This window comes from Danio rerio, chromosome 4, assembly GCF_049306965.1.
Source record: "Danio rerio strain Tuebingen ecotype United States chromosome 4, GRCz12tu, whole genome shotgun sequence".
In the NCBI taxonomy this organism is placed as follows: domain Eukaryota; kingdom Metazoa; phylum Chordata; class Actinopteri; order Cypriniformes; family Danionidae; genus Danio; species Danio rerio.
In genome coordinates, this window is record NC_133179.1 from 11,572,533 (window position 1) to 11,594,723 (window position 22,191).

Below are 22,191 nucleotides of genomic sequence, written 5' to 3' on the forward strand. Positions count from 1 at the left end.
CAAAGGCACTGGTGGAGTCGGGTGGAGCAGGGAGACTGCGGTGTCCTACAGTGGCAGACTGTACAACAACAAAACTTGGAAAGATTTAAAAAAAATGTGACAAATAGAAGCTGTACCCAAAGACAATCCAGAATAGAAAACCCTCTAATATTTTACAAGAAGGTTAAAAATTGCCCACAAACTAACCTAAGTAAGGATTTAGGAAAATCCAAAAACCCCCCATTTAAAACCACATACTTTAAAGGTTACTATGTTTAACATTACCACACATTCAACCAACCATTTAATCAATTAATTAATTTAATTTATTACATAAATTCTGAAGACAGTTGTATAAGTGAAAAATGACACTGATCAAAATTAGAAAACTCTTTATATTTTTCAATAGCCAAATTTTCTAGTTTGTACTGACTTGGATGGTTGTTTAAATCAGTGTTTCATCTCCTCATTATCATCATTAATATTATTACTTCTGCTTTTGTTACCATTATTAATATTACTGTTTTGACTTCATTATCATTATCACAAGTATTTTTTTACCATTGTCATTATTCAGGTTGCTGTTGTTGTTGTTGTAGTAGTAGTAGTAGTAGAAGTAGCAGTGATTGTACATCTATTATTTGTATATATACAATAACATATATGTATATATATATATATATATATATATATATATATATATATATATATATATATATATATATATATATATATATATATATATATGCTATTGGTTTCATTTAATGACAGTTATACATGTTATGTACATATATATGTTTTTTTTTCTTTCCACCATATGTATGTATTCAGACTTTCCACCTAGTCACCTTTACATGTACGCACATATTGTGTTTTCATGTTTTTGTTGTTGTTTTGTTCTCTTTGTATGAGACCCCATTTTGTGTACTACTTGCATATTCTAATAAAATAAATAAATAAATAAATAAATAAATAAATAAATAAATAAATAAATAGATCAGTGTTTCTTAGCCATGTTCCTGAAGGACCACCAGCTCTGCACACTTTCTATATCTTTTTAACCAAACACACCTGATTCAGATCATCAGCTCATAAGCACAGACTGAAAGAGCTGAAATGGGTGTGACAGACAAAGGAGACATCCAAAACATGCAGTGTTGGTGGTCCTCCAGGAACATGGTTGAGAAACACTGGTTTAGATGAAAGGCAAAGTGAAGACCATTTCAGCCCTAGCAAAACAAGTTAGTTACTCAAAATCTATAATGTGTATAATATATTATCTTTATACCCCATTCACACAGGGCGTCAGAGTCAAGGCTTCCAATTCACTTTTAATGGGTGATGTCAGGCGTTGCTAAACTGCACTAAGGATCCGTCGCTGCTGCTTCAGTGGTGTTGTTCGCTGCAGAAGTTGGAAATTTCTCAACTTTTCAAGCAAAACAGAATCGTCGCCCAATCAGATCACTTTATGCAAGTACACCAGCTTAGACAGTAGCCAATTGTGAACTAATTTCATTGGCTGATGCTGCTATGACAATCGCTTCAGCCCAAACTTCAGACAGGCCCTCTGTCAAGCACGCTGAAGCCCAGTGTGAATCGGGCGTTACAATAATAGTCCAATATAGTACACGTCCTACACATTTTTGACTGCTGTAATCCTGTCAAGTTTTTAGATGTAATCTTTCTTAATTCTACAACCATTGCTCTTCTCTCATTTTCCCACGAAATAAAGGATTTTATTTTTAAAAAGCGAATAAACCAGTTGCCTTAAAAGTATGAAGCGAACTATGTGCATAATTACAAAAAAATAAGCCAAGTTATTTTAACAGTTCCAATTTATAATAAATGTACTCACTTTTTATAAAGTAAACTAATCACTTTTTTTTTAAAGTGCACAACTTTAGCCTTAAAACTGACAAGTTGACTTTAGGTAAAAAAAAAAAAAGTGTGTAAACAGAACTGTTGCCGTAACTTTTTGAAAACTTTTTTTTTTTTTTTAGTAATTTTTAATTTTTGTATTATTTTTTTTAGCATTTTTTGCCTTGGTCACTTTGTAAAATATGGAGTCAGATCAGTCTCAAAACTAATACATTTACAAAATATAATTTATACATCTACAACAGCAGCTTTGCATAGTCATAGCTAAAATTCCTTCTAATTTTTTTTATTAATTTATAAATAAACAAATAAATAAATACACAAACAAATGAATAAATTGTTCTCTAGTTTTGACTTCCACTGTATAACCAAAAAGAAAAACCTGATGGCCTTTGTACATGCAGCACTGACTCACAATCAGTTTAATGATCTAAACAGACCCAATGAGTATCTGTGATTCTTCTCACATTGAGCTTCCTCACTCCACCAGAAGCGACATTGATCTCCAGTACGCGCCATCTGGGCTAATCCCGGAGCGATGTCATGCTAATGGAATAGCCATTTCACTCAGCACAAAGAAGCCTTGTTAACTCAATGATGGATGGTGTCCATAAGAAGCCCAGTGGCAGAGGCAACCACAGAGAGACCAGCAGTTAAAGGAAATCGATGTCTAATAAAACCACCGCACTCTGGTCAATCAGACACATCACATTGGTAGATTGAGAACTGAGAGTAGAGTATTTCACGACTTAAAAGCTCTGACTAAATGATTAGGCCTAATTAAGTGACTAATTAAGTAGCTGTGAGCAGATATTTCATGCTCAGAAAACTACTTGCAGTGTTTACGTTATTATAAAATCTATATATTATATGGATTAACGTATATATTCTATTCTATTATATTCTATTCTATTCTATTCTATTTCATTATTTTATATCATATTTTATTATATTACACTATATTATACTATAATTAATTATATTATAATGTATTTAATCATATTATATTATAATTAATCATAATTAATCATGTTCAATTATATTATATTTAATTATATATTATATTATATTTTATTTAATTATATTATAATATATCATATTATATTATATTACATTATATTTAATTATATTTAGTTATATTATATTATGATAATCATATTTAATTATATTATATTTATTATTTATATTATATTATTTCATATTTATTATATTATATTATACTATATTTAATTTTATTTACTGATATTATATTATACTATATTATATCATATTTAATTATATTATAGTATAACATATTATATTATATTATATGTAATTATTTTCAATTATATTATATTTACAATTTAATATTATATTATAATTTGTTATATTATATTATAATTTGTTATATTATATTATATTATATTATATTATATTATAATTTGTTATATTATATTACATTATATCATATTATATGTGCTCGATTAATTAATTTAATAATAATTAATTAATTATAAGTTTGTTTTGAGATAATATATGTTTGTGCACACTTTGTATATTTTTATTTATAAATAATATATATATATATGTGCGTATCACATATACCTAACAAATATAATACACACACATATATATTTTCAAAACAATCTTTTATTTTAAATTGTGATTAGTCCACTAATTATATTGCACGTTTCATTTACCTTGTTTTATATTATTATTATTATTAATATTATTATTATTTTTTCACAGCATTATAAATCAATAAGGACAACAGAAAATACTGCAGCAAATCTGCTACTGTAAAAGCCTGAAAAGCCCAGATTTCCTCACTTCCCACTTCCCAAATCCAGACCCTGTAAAGTCTCACCGTCTGAACACTGTGATGGATGTGGAGCTGCACATCTGGAAAAGTGTGAGCCTAAAGTGTTTCTTGGCCCTCCATTGAGCAGCTTTTAATGAAAATATATATGCAGGCCTACTCTAGAAAGTGAATGGAGCACAAATGCTCTTAGCAGGCAACGGCTGGAGCCTCAAACAGTGATAGTTTTTATAACATTAATGGCTTCTATAAAACCCAGTTTAAACTAGATTTATAGGGCCACCCAATTGGGCACCAGTGCCTGTATTGGACAGTGCTACATTTCATCCCAAATGCAGGTTTGAATCATATATTACAGGGCGGTAAATAGGCAGTGATATACAATCAGCTGCATATCCTCATCTGCATCTTCTGTTGTCTGGATAGCCAATAATTGAGTCTGAGGAGTTAATTAAAAGCTACTGTCTGCATTGTATGCTCAGCGGTGATAAATGACGGCCATGATTAAATTCTGACAGTGCCGCTTTCTACCAGTGACAAACCATGACTGTCTACTCTACTCATTGCCTTATTTCACAAATCGAAATGTAAAACTGAAGAAAGGCCCCAGAGACTGATGCTAATTTGATACTTTTGAATTCTAGAGCCTCTAATGATCATAAATGGTTCTACTACAGTCTCCAATAGAAGAATAGAATACAATAGAATAACAAAACAGAACAGAACAGAATAGAATAGCAAAACAGAACAGAACAGAATAGAATAGAATAGAATAGAATAGAATAGAATAGAATAGAATAGAATAGAATAGAATAACAAAACAGAACAGAACAGAACAGAATAGAACGGAACGAAACGGAATAGAACTAAACAAAATAGAATAGAATAGAAAATTTAAGGAACACTTTAGTGACCATTCAGTCAATTTTTGAAGAAAACTCCACATTTAAAAAAATAAAATAAATGCTCATTTTACAAGTCTCCTAGAGTTAAACAGTTGACTTGAACCATTTCTAAAACCATTCAGCTGATTTCTCGTTCTGGCGGCATCACTTTTAGCTTAGCTTAGAAGGATGAATTGAATCGGATTTGACCATTAGCATTTCATTCACAAAAGAGTTTTGATAATTTTTCTATTTAAAGCTCGAGTCATTGTTTAATAAGGTTAAAAAAATTACTATTTTCTACTTCAATATTGCAAGGAAATATACTCTCATTCTGGCGTAGTAGTCAAGAAACTCTGCTGTACCAAGGCGATATTACGTAGTGCATGAATGAGCTTTAAGTGAGCACCATTATTTAAATTTCGTGTGGAAAAAGGTGTTGTTTACTTGCATTTTTATAATGCATTGGGTTTTTCTTTATGTATTTATGTATTCTTTCATGTATTTTTCCTTATATGTACACAAAGCATTTTATTAATTTGTAGTAACTTCAGCCAGCAAGTCAACTAGATATAATGTAATGTAACAAACATTTCATTTTGTTAAATTGTTATATTATATAATAATGCAAGTAAGTTCGATCACAAAAGGCAAAATTTCCAGTTTATTCACTTGCAGAAGTTTTAGGATTTGACAGTAACAAATTCCAGTAACCCTATAAGCAAATGAAAGAAAACCCCCCTTTTGTAATATTGTAACTATATTAAAATATCCTTTAATTATCATATTGTTGTATATAATATAATATAATATAATATAATATAATATAATATAATATAATATAATATAATATAATATATACAGTTTTCCTATAAAACAAAATTCTGGAGTCATTTTGAGTTTTCATTTGGTTTAATAATCACTTTTAAATTCAATTCCTCCTCTGTTCTTCCCAATCTCCCTATTGTTTTGCACCTGCATGATAAACATCCAGTGTTATCAGGAGTAAGTTAACCTGATAAACTAGATGTCACAGTGACCTAAAAAGCACCCACCTGCTAGAGCAGAAAACAGCTGAATGCACTTAGTCTCCAGTGGGGGGACGAGAGTGAAAGTGAAGTGTATAAATCTATAAATGAAGAACAGCAGGTTCTATTGGGGCTCTTTTATTGTCCGACCGGCCCAGACTAGTCATTAAAAAGACACAAAACTCAAGAGAAACAGAACAAAACAGAGAACGAGGGCAAAGCGTAGACCTATTCATCACATTCAACACTTAATCTGTGCTCCTCATCCATTTTCTCCAGCCTTTCTTTTTCTTTTTGTAACAGTTTTTTTAGGATATTCACTAATTAACAAGCAACCAGATGTATTCCACGACAACCTCTTTTTCTGAAAAGCACCACATAAGCTAAACGAACAACGAATGCTAACAAAGACTGCATGTTCCAAATCTGCCATGGTATGAGTTAGAGCTTGTGTAACGCAGCCCTCATCTGCCATTTATTTCACTATAAAATACAACTGTGGATCTTCAATAAGCGAAGCAACGGATAGTGTTTTGAAAACATGCTGTCTGAATGTTTCCAGGAACACAAAGAGAAATCTTTCAGGAAGACAAGCAGGTGCTTATAGTGACAGCAGTAATTCAGAGCATTGAATGAAGTTTATGGATCAGACATCTAGATATGTATAAGAGCAGACATTTGAGCATTGTGAGTATACAGTAAGGGAAATAAGTATTGAACACATCACCATTTTTCTCGGGAAACATTTTTAAAGGTGCTGTTGACTTGAAATTTCCACTGGATGTTGGTATTTAGTTTACAAATTAAGTTATGTGTAATAAAATCAAATGACAAAAGGGAGAAGTATTGAACACATGAAGAAAGGGAGGTGTAGAAAGGCAACGAAAGCCCAGAGAGCAGCTGAAGTCTCTCAGTAGTTATTTCGGCTGCTTCAGTCCAACGTCTACATTATCAGGATGAAGGTGAAAAAGGGTGAAAATTTCAGCAAGACAATGATCCAAAACAGTCAAGGAAACTCTCAAATGTTTTTTAGAGAAAGAAAATCAAGCTGTGGAATGGCCCAGCCAATCACCTGACCTAAATCTAATAAAAAATACAATACAAAGAGCAGATTTGATAGACAAACCCCACAGAATCATCAAGATTTTTACACTCTTTACTGGAGTCTGTGAAAAACTCACACCTGAGTAATGCATGTGACTTCATCTTCCATATGAGAGGCGTCTTTAAGCTGCCAAAAAAGCCTTTTATAAAAAGTATTAAATACAATTTAGGACTTCAGTACTTTCTCCTTATGTCATTCTATTGTTATTACACAACAAATGTTTCAGATTGTTTTGTTTCATTTTTATGTTTGTATTGTTTGGGTTTTTACCAAAACTATGATCAATTCCATGTCAACAGCTTCTTGAAAAAACATGACATGTTAAATACTTATTTCCCCCACTGTAATTCTGAATGTAATTTGAAAGCGCAAGTATTTTTTATTATTTCAAATGTTTTTAGAATTGAGATGGCCACTTTTTCATTATCCAATCAAAACCTGATGGATAAACCCAGCTCTACTGTCATCCTTTACTTTCATTCTTTACTCCTTGGAAATGTGTCACATAATGGATGCAAAAGGATTTTCAAGCGACCATCCACATTCACTGAGCTGAGATGGAAGATAACGACTAAATGGGAATAAAAGGAGATTGAGAAAAGAGAGGGATTCCATACTGGCAAGACGTACTGCTGGATGGATCACAGTGAGTATTCTATTATATACTTGTGCATAACGAATCATCGCTACACATTGAGTGGTAGAAATGTCCATTTCGTCAAATACGGTCAGATGATGTCTGAGAACTCTTGTGGATGTCATATTGGAGAGATTCAGAGCTCACGCACTCCAAGGCAGATAAACACAGCAGGCAGCAGTTTATCTAAATCCCGCTCTGAAATATGGTTCTTTTCGTTTATTGAAATCAAGCAAGGCCAGATAAAACACAAACTCCAGGACCTGATGGTGTGATGTTACCAGAGCCAGACACCGCATGAGTAATAACACAATCTGTGAGCCAGATAAGAGAAAAACAGCATTGAAGAATGAGCAGGGGGTCTCTTTTTTTCCAGGCCACAGTTTGAAAAATATGTCTCAAATCTAGTTAAAAGTCAGCCGAAAGAGGGCAGATCGTAGAAACCAATGTTCCTGCATTATAATTAGCCAATCTAAAAAAAAATAAAAAATACAACTCATCATGGTTATGACATCAAAACTTCAAGCACATTAAAGTGCACCATTATACTCCTTGAGTCCATTCAAGTATCTCCAATCCCCTCCTTTATCAGAGTCTACTTTGGTCTGATTGGTCATTTGGTCCAGCTTTTTGGAAACCAAAAACTATGTGCCAGATTTACCAGAAAGGGCACGTTTTTGTGAGAACAAATATACAAAAGAACAGAATCCAAAAAATTAAAATAAAGAAGTAAATAACAGGGTACTGTGGGAAAATCTGAAACTGTGGTAAAAATTAGACGAGGGATTTTCTTTTTCTGGATTTCTTTTGAAAATTATTGGTTGGGTTTAGGGAAGTGGGTGGGTGGGTCAATCAATACAATTGGTTGGGTTTAGAGAAGGAGGAGGGTGGGTGAGTCGATTGGTCAGTCAGTCTTTAAGTCAGTCGACAGCGGCCTCTGGTAGATTTTATGCAAGAACAGCAATAGCGAATGGCACTCGTGAGAGAAATTTGAGATCTCAAAAAGCATACACAGCGGCCTCTGTTGGATTCGCGAAAACAAAAACTCCAAAAAAAAAAAAAAAAAACCCATGAACATATTTGGCGGTCTCCAGAAATGTATTTAGAGGTACGTTTTCAGAATGAGCCTGGGTTGCAAATATGTTGGGATGCGGAGAAAAAAAAATTATATCCATGATGTCAAAGTTAGCCTACTTCATAACAAAATGTATTTAAAAAAAACACAGCTATGGTAGCAACTTCAATATATATCTTTAAACAATGGTGTAAATACCTGTAATTTGAGCAGCGCAAATCACATTGTGAGATTTATTTAAATACCAGCCTCTCATAAAATTTGAGTCTAACGGAGAAACTCCTACAAATGCATATTCAGTTGCAAAATAGCTATGTATAGGGCTGAGCCAATAAACAATATATCGAATCACAATCACATTTATGTCAATCACCATGATAAGCTCTGGACTGTTTTACTCTGTACCGGTCTAAGAGCCAAACACACAGCAGAAATGTGCAACAATGGAAATCTAGAAGTGTTTTGATATTAGAGATTTAAAGGACCCTCTTATTTGTGGCTTCAGTCATTGTTGGGATACTCTTTTAAATTTGGAAGAACTAACAACTGACATGGAAATATATATCATTGTTCAATATGGAAAATAATAATAGAGATTGCATTTTTGCCATATCGCACAGCCCTAGCTGTGTCCATGCACTATATTTTCAATTCTTCTCTGTGCATTTTTATTAAATACTTACTTTCGCACTGTTTTAATGCCAAAAAGACCATTTGAGCTGATGCAAGCTTTAAGTAAATCTGGCCCCATATCTGTATTATTCCAAGCACTTCATCTCAAAGGTCCTTATCTTTTCAAGCAAGTGCATGTAAACTTAGTTTCATCAGCAAAAGCCAGCTTGACACATCAACAACACAAACCAAACTCTATGCCTCCGTCTGTCTCCAATTGTCAGAAATGAGGACAATTGCCTTGTAAAACACTGAAAACATCATACAATAAAAAAACTTCCCAATTTCTATGACACTTCGACTTTCTCAAAAGCATTCATGCAAAGCCTACATCCCTGTTCAATAAATTAACTGTATCATCTGACCGGTAATGGCACTGCAGACAGTGAACCTAAACAAGTCCTCATATCACGGCAATCTTTCTTTACACGGCAGGCGAAACGCTCTATGTGCCTCTTATCTCAAGGAAACACAGGAAAAGCAAACAGATTGCTTCCGGACTGGTGATGAATTACAGACCCCAAAAAGATCTGAATGGGAATGAAATATGACCCGAATGTGGTTCCTAATGATGCCCCATCGCTCTGAGCTGAATAAAGCAAAACCGCAAAGCGAAAAACATCGCCCCCTCCTTCCATGCACAGCATATGATTAAGATAATGCAGGTTGAGTGATGCACTACAAGTCATATGTATGAAATGATAAAGTTCCAGCTTTCCCTCAGGGAAGGTTACTTGCATATGGGAGCTTTTTATATTCTTTTGAATTCAAATCTTCAGTCTAGAGTGTTTTTACACAACAAAGACATTCATATCACCAAAAAACATCAATATCTCTTTGAATGCACGCATTATTCGCTCTACAGTTACATACAAAGAAAATACTGAGGGTCTATAATGGGAAACGCATTAATGTAGACCGCCTGAGCTCTGAAGGGGTACAGGTGTGAGAAATACAGCAGAGGCTCTTTTAAAATCATAACATTTCCTTCTTGTCTTACTTGCTTTTGCTTTTACGATGTGCGAGGGTATAAAAACATCCCCTTGAATTAGGCATTCAAAAGCGACGTGGCTTTTGAAGCAGCAGTAATTACCTGGAAATATATTTTGCGCTTGAGCATGGAGAATGTGGCTGAATAGGCTAGACGCGATGATGGACTTTGCCGCTACGCTCTGCGACACGGCTTAATGAATCTCTATTGGACTCAAAAAGCAGCTGGGCCTGTGACATTTCAAGGCATTTATAAAATCCATCCAAGAAGGCAAAATTAGAGGCTGCCAGTTCATATAGCAGGCAGAATTCACAGTATATGCATAAATAATGTCAGGGACAGGGAAGCACTAGCAGAGGTAAAGCTCACCAAAAAACAGCTCTGTTGAAATCTCATATGTTGTCTGATTATTAAGAAGAAATCTCAAATTATGCTTTATTCATTTATTTATTTATTTATTTACATAAAAAGCTTAACAAAATAAGAACAGTCTAAACTTTTTTTTATTTATTTGTTAAAATGTAGATAAAGCTGAGAAAAACCTATAAAAATATATATATTTAAAATCTAAATCATAAAATTGCAGGAATACTTTGGATTTGTATAAATTAAAAGCACAAATGTCAAAAATTTTGTTTACTACTTCCATCTTGAAAAGCTTAAGCCTTTGCAGCAGTATTCAAGAGCCAAAATTTAAGCTTTTTGGACTACAAAATAACATTTTAAACCCTGAAATTGAAATATTGTGCTGTACATTTAAAGAGAAAAGCATAGGTTTAAGGTAAGCCTGTCACAATAATCAATATATCGACTTATCGCACATCACGTGGACATATCCTCAATCATTTTTGGTGATGCAATATATATCACTCATACATAAACCCAATTCTAGCCACATTTTAGCTGATTGTGCAGCCTCTCATTCTCTATTAGAGGTGTAGTATAGTATAGTATTCACTAAATACCTACAGTATATTTCCATTGTGGGTTCTTTGACAAGTGAAAATAGATGTTACTTTTTCTAGTTCTTTATACCAAGCCCTTTTTTGTATACATTTATTAAAATTATTATTAATTTGTTTAAGACATACATTTTCACCTTCTGATTCCTAATTATTAGATTGTTAAAATGACTTTGATTAAATGAAAGAGTGTACTTGCATTATGATGTTATTACAGTGTCAAAATGGTCTTAAAATCACAATAATATTGTTTATCGAGATATATTTTGGTGATATATATATATCGTACCACAAAAAATAGATATCGTGACAGGCCTAGTTTTAAGTCAGTCATGCTGTTTATTGTATCATATCAAAAAAATCACAAGAAAAAAAATTATAAAAATCACAGGAATATTTTGGATTTGTAATCAATTAAGAGGATGCATGTCAAATATTTTGTTTACTATTTTCATTTTGAAAAGCTTAAGCCTTTGCAGCAGCATCCAAAAGCCAAAATTTGAGCTTTCTGGAATACATAATCACATTTTAAACCTTAAAATGTAAATAATGTGCTTTACATTTAAGGAGAAAAGCTTACGTTTAAGTCGGTCATGCTGTTTGTTGTGCTTTATTCTATATATTTCTTACTTTTTATATATTGTTGAATGTGAACATATTGTATGTGTCCTGTTGTTTTGGTGTGATACCTGCTGTTAATGCCTCAAATCAATTAAAAAACCTTCCTACGATTCTGTGTTATTTCTAGGTGTGACATATTGTGTTATTTCACAAGTGTGACATACTGTAGACAATAGGACTGATCATGATTTGTAATAATAATAAAAAAACTATATTGCACTATTAGATTAATGCAAAACAGAAGCATTTTTACTGCTTATCATTGGTAATGCCAGTAAAACAGCACACAGATTAAGCAGGATCAATACAAGAAACCATCAGCACTGTTTAACATGGTTTAATTTTGATCCAGTCGCCTCGCTCCTTCCTAACAGATGACTGGGAACACATGGTCCTCTGCGGGAACCATGATCACCTCGTGATTAACCTGTCAAGGGGCCGCCCAATTATCACTGCATGACATGACATTGATGGATCCTCTTTATATCCACACGCATAACACAGCAAACTAAAAAAGGATTATGGCTGTCATTAATCTCTACCTGAGCAGAAGGCATCATTCATAAGAGGATTTATCAGACCTACAGAACTGTCACTGGAGAATGGAGAATGTATTTTAGTGTGCTGCTCTCATGATTCGTAATTGGCACAAGGCTGGTGAGGAAGTGTTTGAAAGAGTGGAGAACAAAAGAGGAAGAGGAAGACAAAGACAGGAGGGAGGCAGAGATTGCTGAGAGCGAGAGCTGCCGAAAGATGATACACAATCCGCATCGATCACTCAGACAGCAAACAGCTACCGATGTGTGTGTAATCTGCGGGGGCTCGTGAGGGGTTGAATTTCACCCTACTGTGGCGAGTTTTTGTGCCCACCTATGTGTTTGCGGAACAAGGCAGATGCCAGTGCAATGTGACACCGGTAATCATATTCTCATTATGTGTGTGATCCCTCAGGCTGAGGTTATCATCATTAACAGAAATGATAATTAAAATTTGCAAAAGATTATAAATTATAAATATACACTATACAATGAACTCTGCTTTTTAATCAGTGTTTAATGATCTGATTTAAACAAATCACTTAAACCTAAGCAATAAACCAAACAACCTTTACTACTGATATAGTGAAAGTTGATGAATCACAGAGATGGTGGTCATAATTACAACAATGCTTTTAATGATAAAATATTAAAAAATCAAAAATTCAATATTTAAATATTAACTATTTACTATTATTATTGCAATGTGTGAATCTGCAATAGTCATATCGCAGGATCTATACTGTAGAGTCAGTATTATAGTTGACCAGGTACAAATGTGGAGTCATTTCAGTTCAGGCATAAAAAAAGTGAAAGTTTATCAGTTGTGTGTGTTTTTAAGGCCTGTGCATTTAGCATAAAGCATTCGGGCACAAGGAATTATTGCATTTTGTAGCATTAACAAAAAAATTATTGTATTTAATTATATATACAATGAAGTAGGGCTGCACAATATTGGAAAAAACGTTACTTTTTTATTCTTTGATATATAATAAATACAATTTCACCAGATGACTTAATATCTCTATTGGGAAAGAATCTATAATGCTGGATTGATTGGGCTGATTTTGATGTGGATGTGCATATCCATAAAATCTAATGCAATCAATGAATACAATAAAAAATACAACTGAAATAAACAGTGTTATCATGTTTTTTTAAGGTCTATAGCATTCAGGTAGAGTAACTAAATAATAAAAATAAACATATTTCAATCAAATGAATCATTATTAACGTTATACAAATGGTACAATTTCTTATGCCTGAAAGTTTTTTTTTTTAATAATTACACAATCACAGGCCTCAAAAACACATGCAAATGATAAATTATAATACAAACTCAACATTGTATATCCTGCAATGTGACTTGCAAATGATCACATTGCGATATCGATCCTGAAACGATATATTGTACAGTCCTACAATGAAGACTACACAACTTTATTGTACATTTGATTATTTTATTTCTGTACCTGAATACTGTAGGACTCCTTCATTTATATTGTTGATCTACTGTTATTTATCTATGATGGTAATTAGTCTATTACATTTTCTGCAGATGCAGAAACTCTACATAGTCATCCCATTCAATATTCAATTCAAATTTCAATACGCTTTTAAAATGTAGATCGTGTCAAAGCAGCTTAACATAGAAGTTCTAGTAAATTGAAATAGTGTCAGTTTAGTTTTTAGAGTTGAAGTTTAGTTCAGTTCAGTGTGGTTTAATTTTCACTGCTGAGAGTCCAAACACAAGAGAGCAAATCCATAAATGCGCAGCTCCACAAGTCCCAAACCAAGCAAGCCAGTGGCGACTGTGGTAAGCAACAAACTTCACCAATTGACGAAAGTGAAGGGAAAAAAAACCTCAAGAGAAACCAGGTTCTTATAAATGTATTACATATAAATGTTTTAATTATTTCAATATTGTGATTTATAGTTATTTGGTGAAATATTGCAATATAAATTGAAGAAAATAAAAAGATTGTAATGTATTTTTTTCAAATAGCATGCAACCCTAGTTTACATTACATACAGATGGTGTAATGCTATTACATATTTAAACAACAAACAGGCATTTTGAATTAATAGATTAAATAACTTGAATATAATGAATAGCATTAAGTAATTAAATGAGCATTTGATGCAATGTGATATTACATAAAAGTCATGTCGATTAGCTGGTTATGTCTATAAGCTGACATACGTATGAGCGCTCCACTGATGAATCGCGCCTTTAAAACGCTCCAGTGTCACTGTATTAGTGGTTACACGCAGTAAACAGTGGTGAGTTCAGTAAATCGATGACCTTCACGGCCAATCACAGTCATTTCTGTTAAGCATGTGAACACAATGGCAAATCAGCGTTGTTTTAGAAAGTGCTCAACAGCGCTCAAATGTTAGCAGGAAATGGACGTTTTTAAAATTTCATTACCGATTGGTATCGAATTCCAGTATCGTGACACCTTCTAAAAAAAATAAAACGTTAGTAATAAAATAAAATAAAAACGAGTCACTAAGTACACAGAGTATGCAAATAAATAAATAAAAGACTAAATGTAAATCAAATCTTAATAATGTTTATCAGCAAAGTGATCAAACTAAATTATCAAATCAATTATAAAACTCATTTAATAAAGAAGTATATCAGTGAGTAAAAAACTACACAAGCAAATATTTCTGCATTCTTGATTCAGCATGAAAAGGGAACCAACAAATCTTGTCTCATTTAGGGACCAGAGGACATAGACTCTTACACTGTAAGACAGCCAAAAAAATATGAGCCATGTCAGGGTCATGAACTTTAAAAACTTATGGGAAGACTAAAAGAATTACATATATTCGCATACATTCAAAATATGTTCTGGATTTTAACCATCAGCAACCATACTTTGAAGTCTGTTGAACATTAACCTGTATGGGGAAGTTATGCCTCAACTCTGCAGGACCTCAGAAGCGAGGTTTTCATCATGTGTGAACACTCTATAACTCAACGAACGCTCTGCAGAATCCTTTGATCCAGACTTACACTGGTACGACTTCTATGAGGAAACGAAAGCAGCATCTCGTTTCCAAATGTTACCTCATAGTGGCACTGATGGGAGCTGTCAGAGTCTGGACTGATTATATTCTTCTGCACCAAGTTCTGTTCCATACACTCAAATCGGTATAAAACTAATATCCTTTTCAGCTTTTTTTATGTTGAAAAGGTCAGATCGCATGAAAGTCAGTGCAAGTCAATAAAGGCGACATCCTCATTGCAACATAGTCTACCTTCTTTAAAGAAACTCAAACCTTATCTCTACCAGAGATGATTCCCCATTGGGAGCCTTGAATCATGGGGCGGTACATGAAGGGTTTCACCTATATTGTGGATTCAGAAGTGCTGGGTTTGCTGACAGCTCCTCTGTGTTGGCCAGGATAACCATTGCAAATCTGCAAGTAATCAAGGCATCAACCCCCAACACACAGAATAATATCTACACAAACTCCCATCGAGTGTGCATAAAGCAACAGGGATGGTGCATCTGAGCGTTAAAAGCTGAACATGTGTTGAATAATATGGCATACTAGGGGTCAAGGGGGAAATGTGGAGAGCTTTACAAGGCAACCATTTCCACTGGCAACGATTCAAAACAGCGTCTCCTTCTCTCTGCCTCTGGCTTACTGTAACCGCTCAAAGTGATTCTTAAATTGAGTTTGGTACTTTTGATGAATCCCATCTGGCTCTCCTTCGTAAAATGTATCATCTCTGTGATGTACATATCTGGGCTGTGTAGTTAAACAGCTGTCTTTAGCCTGCAAACACCTCAAATTATCTTCTTCAAATTAGTCATTCTTTCTCCTGTGTCATGTCTCATAGGATTCGGAGCAGAATGACAGCTTCAAAATAGAAGTGCTAAATATTCTGGTGGAAATGTTGTTGTTTGGGATTGTATTTTGGAATCTAATACATGCTAAACTGAAAAAAAATACTACAGACACTACACAAAGCTCTTTTTCATTCTTTCTTTCCAATGGATTGTGACCCCAAAATAATGGTAGTTGAAAGGCCTAATACCAACTTAATCAAACATTTTCAAAAAGTTGGTCAATGGTCAAGTTGGTCAAGTTGGCAATGGTCAAAGCAGGAGCAAACAGTAGCATATGGGTTATCAAAAGGTGTAGTCAAAAACAGGCGAATGGTCAGGACAGACGGAAAAACAACAAAAACGGTTAACAAGTCAAGGGTCAAAAATCATGAAAACAAGACTCAGCAATGTGTGTGAGAATGTGTGGTGTATATACATATAGTCCAACTAATTTAGTCTAACTAGTCTTTAAGAGCTACAGCTGTGTGCAAGTAATCAGGGGTGATCCAGAACTGGTGTGTGAGTGAGGTGCCTGATGGGAAATGTAGTGCAGTTCAGGGGTAGAATTGTAGTTCGGGTTATAGTGAATGTTTTCCAGTGATCTAAAGGGGCTAGAACGCTGGCAGTCGTGACACCCATGATGATGTCTCTATTTCTCTGACGTCACATCTGGTGCACACATAAACTACTATGAGAATGTTTTTACAGTGTTAAATGTTACTAGTATGTGTTTGAATGTCATTTTATGTGGCATTTATTGCCATGCTGAAAGCAGTAGAGGAGAGATTGCTTGCAAACATACAGTTTAAATATGAACATTAGAACTGTGTCTCAGACCAACAACATCAGTCACTCAGCATGTACTTTTTATAATGTTAAAGAGGTTTATTACTTTATAATTAGATAATAAACCTGTCCATTCCATTGGAAGTGCAGAAAACTATTCTAAATGGCTTGTATTTAAATGTTTCTGTTGCATTTCATCTTGCGCAGACAGCAAAATTTCTTGCTGCTGGAATCTTGTTGTGCTTGTTGTTAGGACACAGTGTTAAGGTCAATCAGAGAACATTACCCAGTGACACAAGAGCAATCGTGCAGTGTTGTGGTAGAAAGTCCAGCAAAGGTAGTAAATTCAATATATTCTGTATATATATAAAAAAACACTTAAGTGCATACTGATGATGAGAATTCCACAAGCATGGTTTCAAATAATTGAGACATGGTTGGAGAAATACATACTGTAAATTCATTAGCTGACTTAAATTCTTTCCCAGGCCACCAATGGGCATGTTGCTACTTCAAAATCGATAATAAGGACCATTTCAGGAAACTCTTTGTCCAGAAACCCCAAGAGCATTAATAAAAATAACAGTCTGACATTTTAAAAGGCATGAGAACATGTCTAGAACAAATGAATTGATAAAATAAACAGTCTGGTGCCAACTAATATAAAGGCCTGTAATAGCAAGGTTTTTAATGTCAGAATTAAAGATGCAGGAGATAGATCATATGTACGTAGATTACGGGCTGGTCGATATGGCAAAAATGCTCGATAATTATTTTCTATATTAAACAATAATGAAATACATTTCAATATAAGTTGTTAATGTTTCCAGATTCGCGATTCGATATAATATCGTTTATCGGCAAAGCCCTAGCGTAGATGGCAAATAGTTGACTTTTTACTTCATTTGCATAAAACCTGCATAACAAAACATCTTTCATGTGATCAAAATGCAGCATAAAAGCTTTGAGTAATGGATTGATTTATAAAACATTCATGTTTATTTGAATTATTTAGTATCTGTACATCTGTTAAAACCACAGACAGTCACGTGTCGTAAAACTGAAACAGAGCATCAACTATCTTTGACATAATCTATCCATCACAGCACACACACAAGCCACAAAGTGCTAAACAGTCTCTCACTGCTAAAAACACAGGTTCATCGAACTGAACGCAACTCTCTGCAATACAGTGAAATGTTTAATGATGAAAACAAAGAACACTGAATATCAGAACCACTTTAAGAACAAATACACAGCAGGCATGTCCTTGCGAAGCTTCTCAGACACAACTGGTTGAGCGTGCCTTTCGTCACACAGCTGGAAAAGAGCGGGATGTTTTCTTTGTAAATCCCCCTTGAGGCCCATTACACATTTAGGGTCACATGTTTAAGGACTGATACAGATGCACAAAGATGAAGAAAAGCGACCTGCACTGGAACAACGAGTTAAACTAAAAACCTTATTTCTTGTGCAAACCTTTCTGTTGATTACAATTAATTTTTATAAACTGCTGATGTCAGCAGCTGCTCTACAAGTCTAACAAATTGGACAAAGACAATAAGAAATGTGTTCTCTGCAATGGATATGGGCTTGGTTAAACCTGAGCTAATCACTGAACGACATCCTCTGGAAGTCTCTTCTCTAATCCAACTCTGACATTCAAAACAAACAGCAAGATCTTATCTCTGCAGGGCACGTGAAGCTCATCCAGAGGGCAGAAAGCATGTAAGCAAGGTCTTATAGCTCACAGTCAGTCATGGAAAACGCTTTAGAAAAGCAAAACTGGCACAAGATCACAAAGCGACTCTCAAACATCGCTCTCAAGACATGTAAAAATAAATTGTCCCCAGTAGGATTAGCACTGGCTGACGTTCTCCGAGTTGCGCATTTCATACCAAGAATGCTTTACTCTGCTTTTTTTTTATTGATATTACCATTGGCGCACGGAGTGTGGACAAGCCTCCATTGCGTTCCAAGGAAAAACACTTGACGTGATTAAGAAAACAGAGACAGAGCGCGCTACTCCAGAGCTGAGCAACCGCACTTCAACAGCTGGTGTATGACCACAGTCAGAGACAGAAAACAGTCCCTGGAGTCGAGTCTGGAATCACGGAAACCAATCACCAGATTCTTTGATTATGCCTTGCGCACACAAACACATAAATCAAAGCAACTTAAACCCCGGAGGCCTGCTGAAGGACGCAGGACTGTTGACCTTTATGTGAGAAGGTCGATTTGATGAATGACTCTGCAGGGTCAGTGTGCTGATTGGGTATCTGTGGTCACTCAAGAGGGACAGAGAAGGATGCACGCTTATGGGAATCTCTTGGGTTTAAATTAGCACTTGCTCTCATCAGAACATTAAAGGTCACTGGCCATACGTTAACATTTACACATTGTGTGTAACTTCTAGGGAACGTGATGACACCAAACCAAATTCTGACTTCTTCAACTTCTCAATCCCAAACAGCTCAGCATATCAACATCCAACCTTGTGTCTAGAAAGGTTAACTTTTCCACCTCATTTCACACCAGTAAATGGTAAAGCATTGTTATTCTGACATGCCTATACTGTAACACAGATTGTGATGTAATTTCCAGCTCCAAAATCTTACTTGTGAGGTAAATGGAATGAGATAATTTTGAAACAAACAAAAGGAAGTGTGGCATGAACATTGGCATGCCCAACTACACTTGAATTGAGCTGTAATGCCAAATTAGGTTCAACCTGGGAGTCTATCAATGAATCTTAATGGAATCAGAAGCAGATGGACGTGTTTACACCAATTATCACATTCCTGTTACAATGTCTGCTAGACTAAACCAAACGTTTCATGGGTCATTTTGCCGAAGTAAACACTCAAAATAATGCCATAGATGTGTTTTTGCAGTTTCCTGAAAATCATTTTAAAAATATTGGTGGGAATTGTGCATTCTGACTTTCTCCCTAATAATATAGCTTCAGAAAAGTGAAATCATATTAGCAGCAAATGACTATCAAAGTACACTATTGTTCACAGTCCATTAAACAGCGCTAATGTTGTTTTGAGGTCATACTTGGATATGACTTCAGACTGAATATTCAAAGTAGAATAGAAAACAATATGGAGGCTGTGTCACAAGTTATTACTGTTCAAAAATTAACAAACTTTACCTCAATCTATTTCTCCAGTTGGTATCATTTATGACACATATAACCCAGCGTTAAACTATTTTAATGGTTAACGAGTTCTTTAGGGTGGGTTTGATTAAAGAAGTCTAAACAAATTGCATGGTTTTGGGGCTTTCTGGTGATTAATCGAAAAGTAATCGAAAATGACATTCAGAACCAATAATCGACACAATTTTTTCAGGTCGAGTTTTTTAATTACTTACCTTACCGCATGTGGACTCACGTGACGCTGCGTTGTTTGTTACTATTATGTTATTTTGAACTACATTGATGATTGACGAAGCTGTGCCAGAAAGACGGCATATTTTTTCAAAACATTAATTAAAATTATTATTTAAATTAAAACATTTGCTTAAAGAAGATGCAAAAAAATGCACAGTTTTAAATATTATTTACAGGATATGCAAGAGTTATTTTGTTTAGAAGAGATACTGCTTATTTTCTATAAATAATAATATATTAAATTTTAATATGAAAAACATTGAAAATAATTAATTTAGTTTCCAAAAGTGCAAGTTATTGTTGATTTTAGGCAATGTGTGCTTTAATTTCAGTTGTTTAACGTTGATGTTTAATAAATACCCATGGACAGTAGATAGTGTGTGTTTCTTTAAATTATTTGAAAATCAAGTAATGCACCCTTCATTCAGAAATTTCTCACATGTAATAGGTGAGCATATTTACTGTACAAACAAATGTCAGGGAATTATGAGGGTAAAAAAAAATAAAAATCGTATTAATCATTAATCGTAATCAACTTAAAATGTTCAATCAATCAAGCCAAATCGCCCAGCCTTACTTTCTAGGACAAGCTGTCACTTATTTCACATAAAATACACTCAACATATTTGTACAGTAAACCTGCCTTTTGCATCTTTGTTGTAAACAGCCTGCAAATAAACAACCTGGAAGTCACTGACACGACTAAACTGTGACAACTAGCCCAGGTTGTCACTTAATGCATCTTCACTATAGCGATGCTATAGCGGAATTCCAACCACTTCCAATTCCAACACAAAAACAATAAACAGATGTATCAAAATATACATATTTACTTAGTTAAATGATTAAATATACAAATAAGTTTTATATAACACAACATGCATTAAGTAAATAACCTAACCAACATTGTTTTGGGTTTAACTCTGCCTATGAAACACTATTTTCTCATGGTAAACAAACATTTTAGCCTTATTTTGGATAAATGATAGATTATCTATCTATCTATCTATCTATCTATCTATCTATCTATCTATCTATCTATCTATCTATCTATCTATCTATCGCCTGAAATCATTTTGTAAATAATAACTTGGCAACTAAAATCTGTTTCAACTTAGTTAAACATTATTTGGACAAACACTTTGTAAACAACAAACGTAGCTAGCCTACTGGTTAAGTTGCTTAAATGTTTGTTTATTTGTTGAAATGCAGAAGTAACCGCACATCTATCTGAGCACACTTGTCTCGCTGTTGTCATTTTGGTGAAGAGTGTATTGTGAAGTGATGGAGAAGGACTGTACCTGTCATCATAGCAGAAATCAGCGCTCAATGTGTTCATATAGAGGAGCAGAGCCACAGCACTGCACACCAGCTCCACTATCATTTCAACGACAAAGAGAAGGAAACAAAGTCCAGGAATGAATGACACTGATCAGTCTCCGTCTCTGTTTGCGCTCGTCCTCATTGTTTTGCTCCTGCTGCGAGATGGGAAGAGTTTCAAACACAACCATCGCTCGTCTAACCCATTTTCAGGCAGGGAGTTTGGATTCAGCCCACATATCTGTTCGTATTGGGAGATTTCGCTAGGAAACGGAGAGTATTCGGTCGCTCTTTATCCAGAAAGCCGTAGTGAAACATCCCGTTGATGTTACACCCTCCTATCAAGCACAACACGCGTGTGATAGTTGGGAAAGCCGCGCATGCGCAGAAAGCAATTCACAAGAGCTAGAAGCATCAGCACCATTCTGAAGACTCTTAGAAATTACCCTTGTACTATTTTAACATTAAACCTATTTTCCTAGATTGAGTGTTAAATTCAGGGGCGGATTTAGAAAATTGGGGGCCCAAGTCCTGAAATGCACCCGTTCTACTTTTATTGAATTTTTGTTTTTTTATTTATTTTTTAAATTACTTTATGTTTTATCTTAATGTAATCTCTACATTTGAAATGATTGATTTCTTAAATTGAATTTACAACAAAAATACTAAATATA

At 34.3% G+C, this 22,191-nt stretch overlaps 1 protein-coding gene across 1 annotated transcript in view; it reads right to left on the reverse strand.

The window, feature by feature from the left end:
- The window catches only part of tmtc2a (transmembrane O-mannosyltransferase targeting cadherins 2a), a 49,887-nt gene extending 28,224 nt beyond the window's left edge, over window positions 1-21,663 (reverse strand). The window contains 1 exon segment of the mRNA NM_001130603.1: window positions 21,499-21,663. Coding sequence (NP_001124075.1) covers window positions 21,499-21,581 — 83 coding nt within the window. The 5' untranslated portion in view covers window positions 21,582-21,663.
- Window positions 21,664-22,191: the final 528 nt, after the last annotated feature.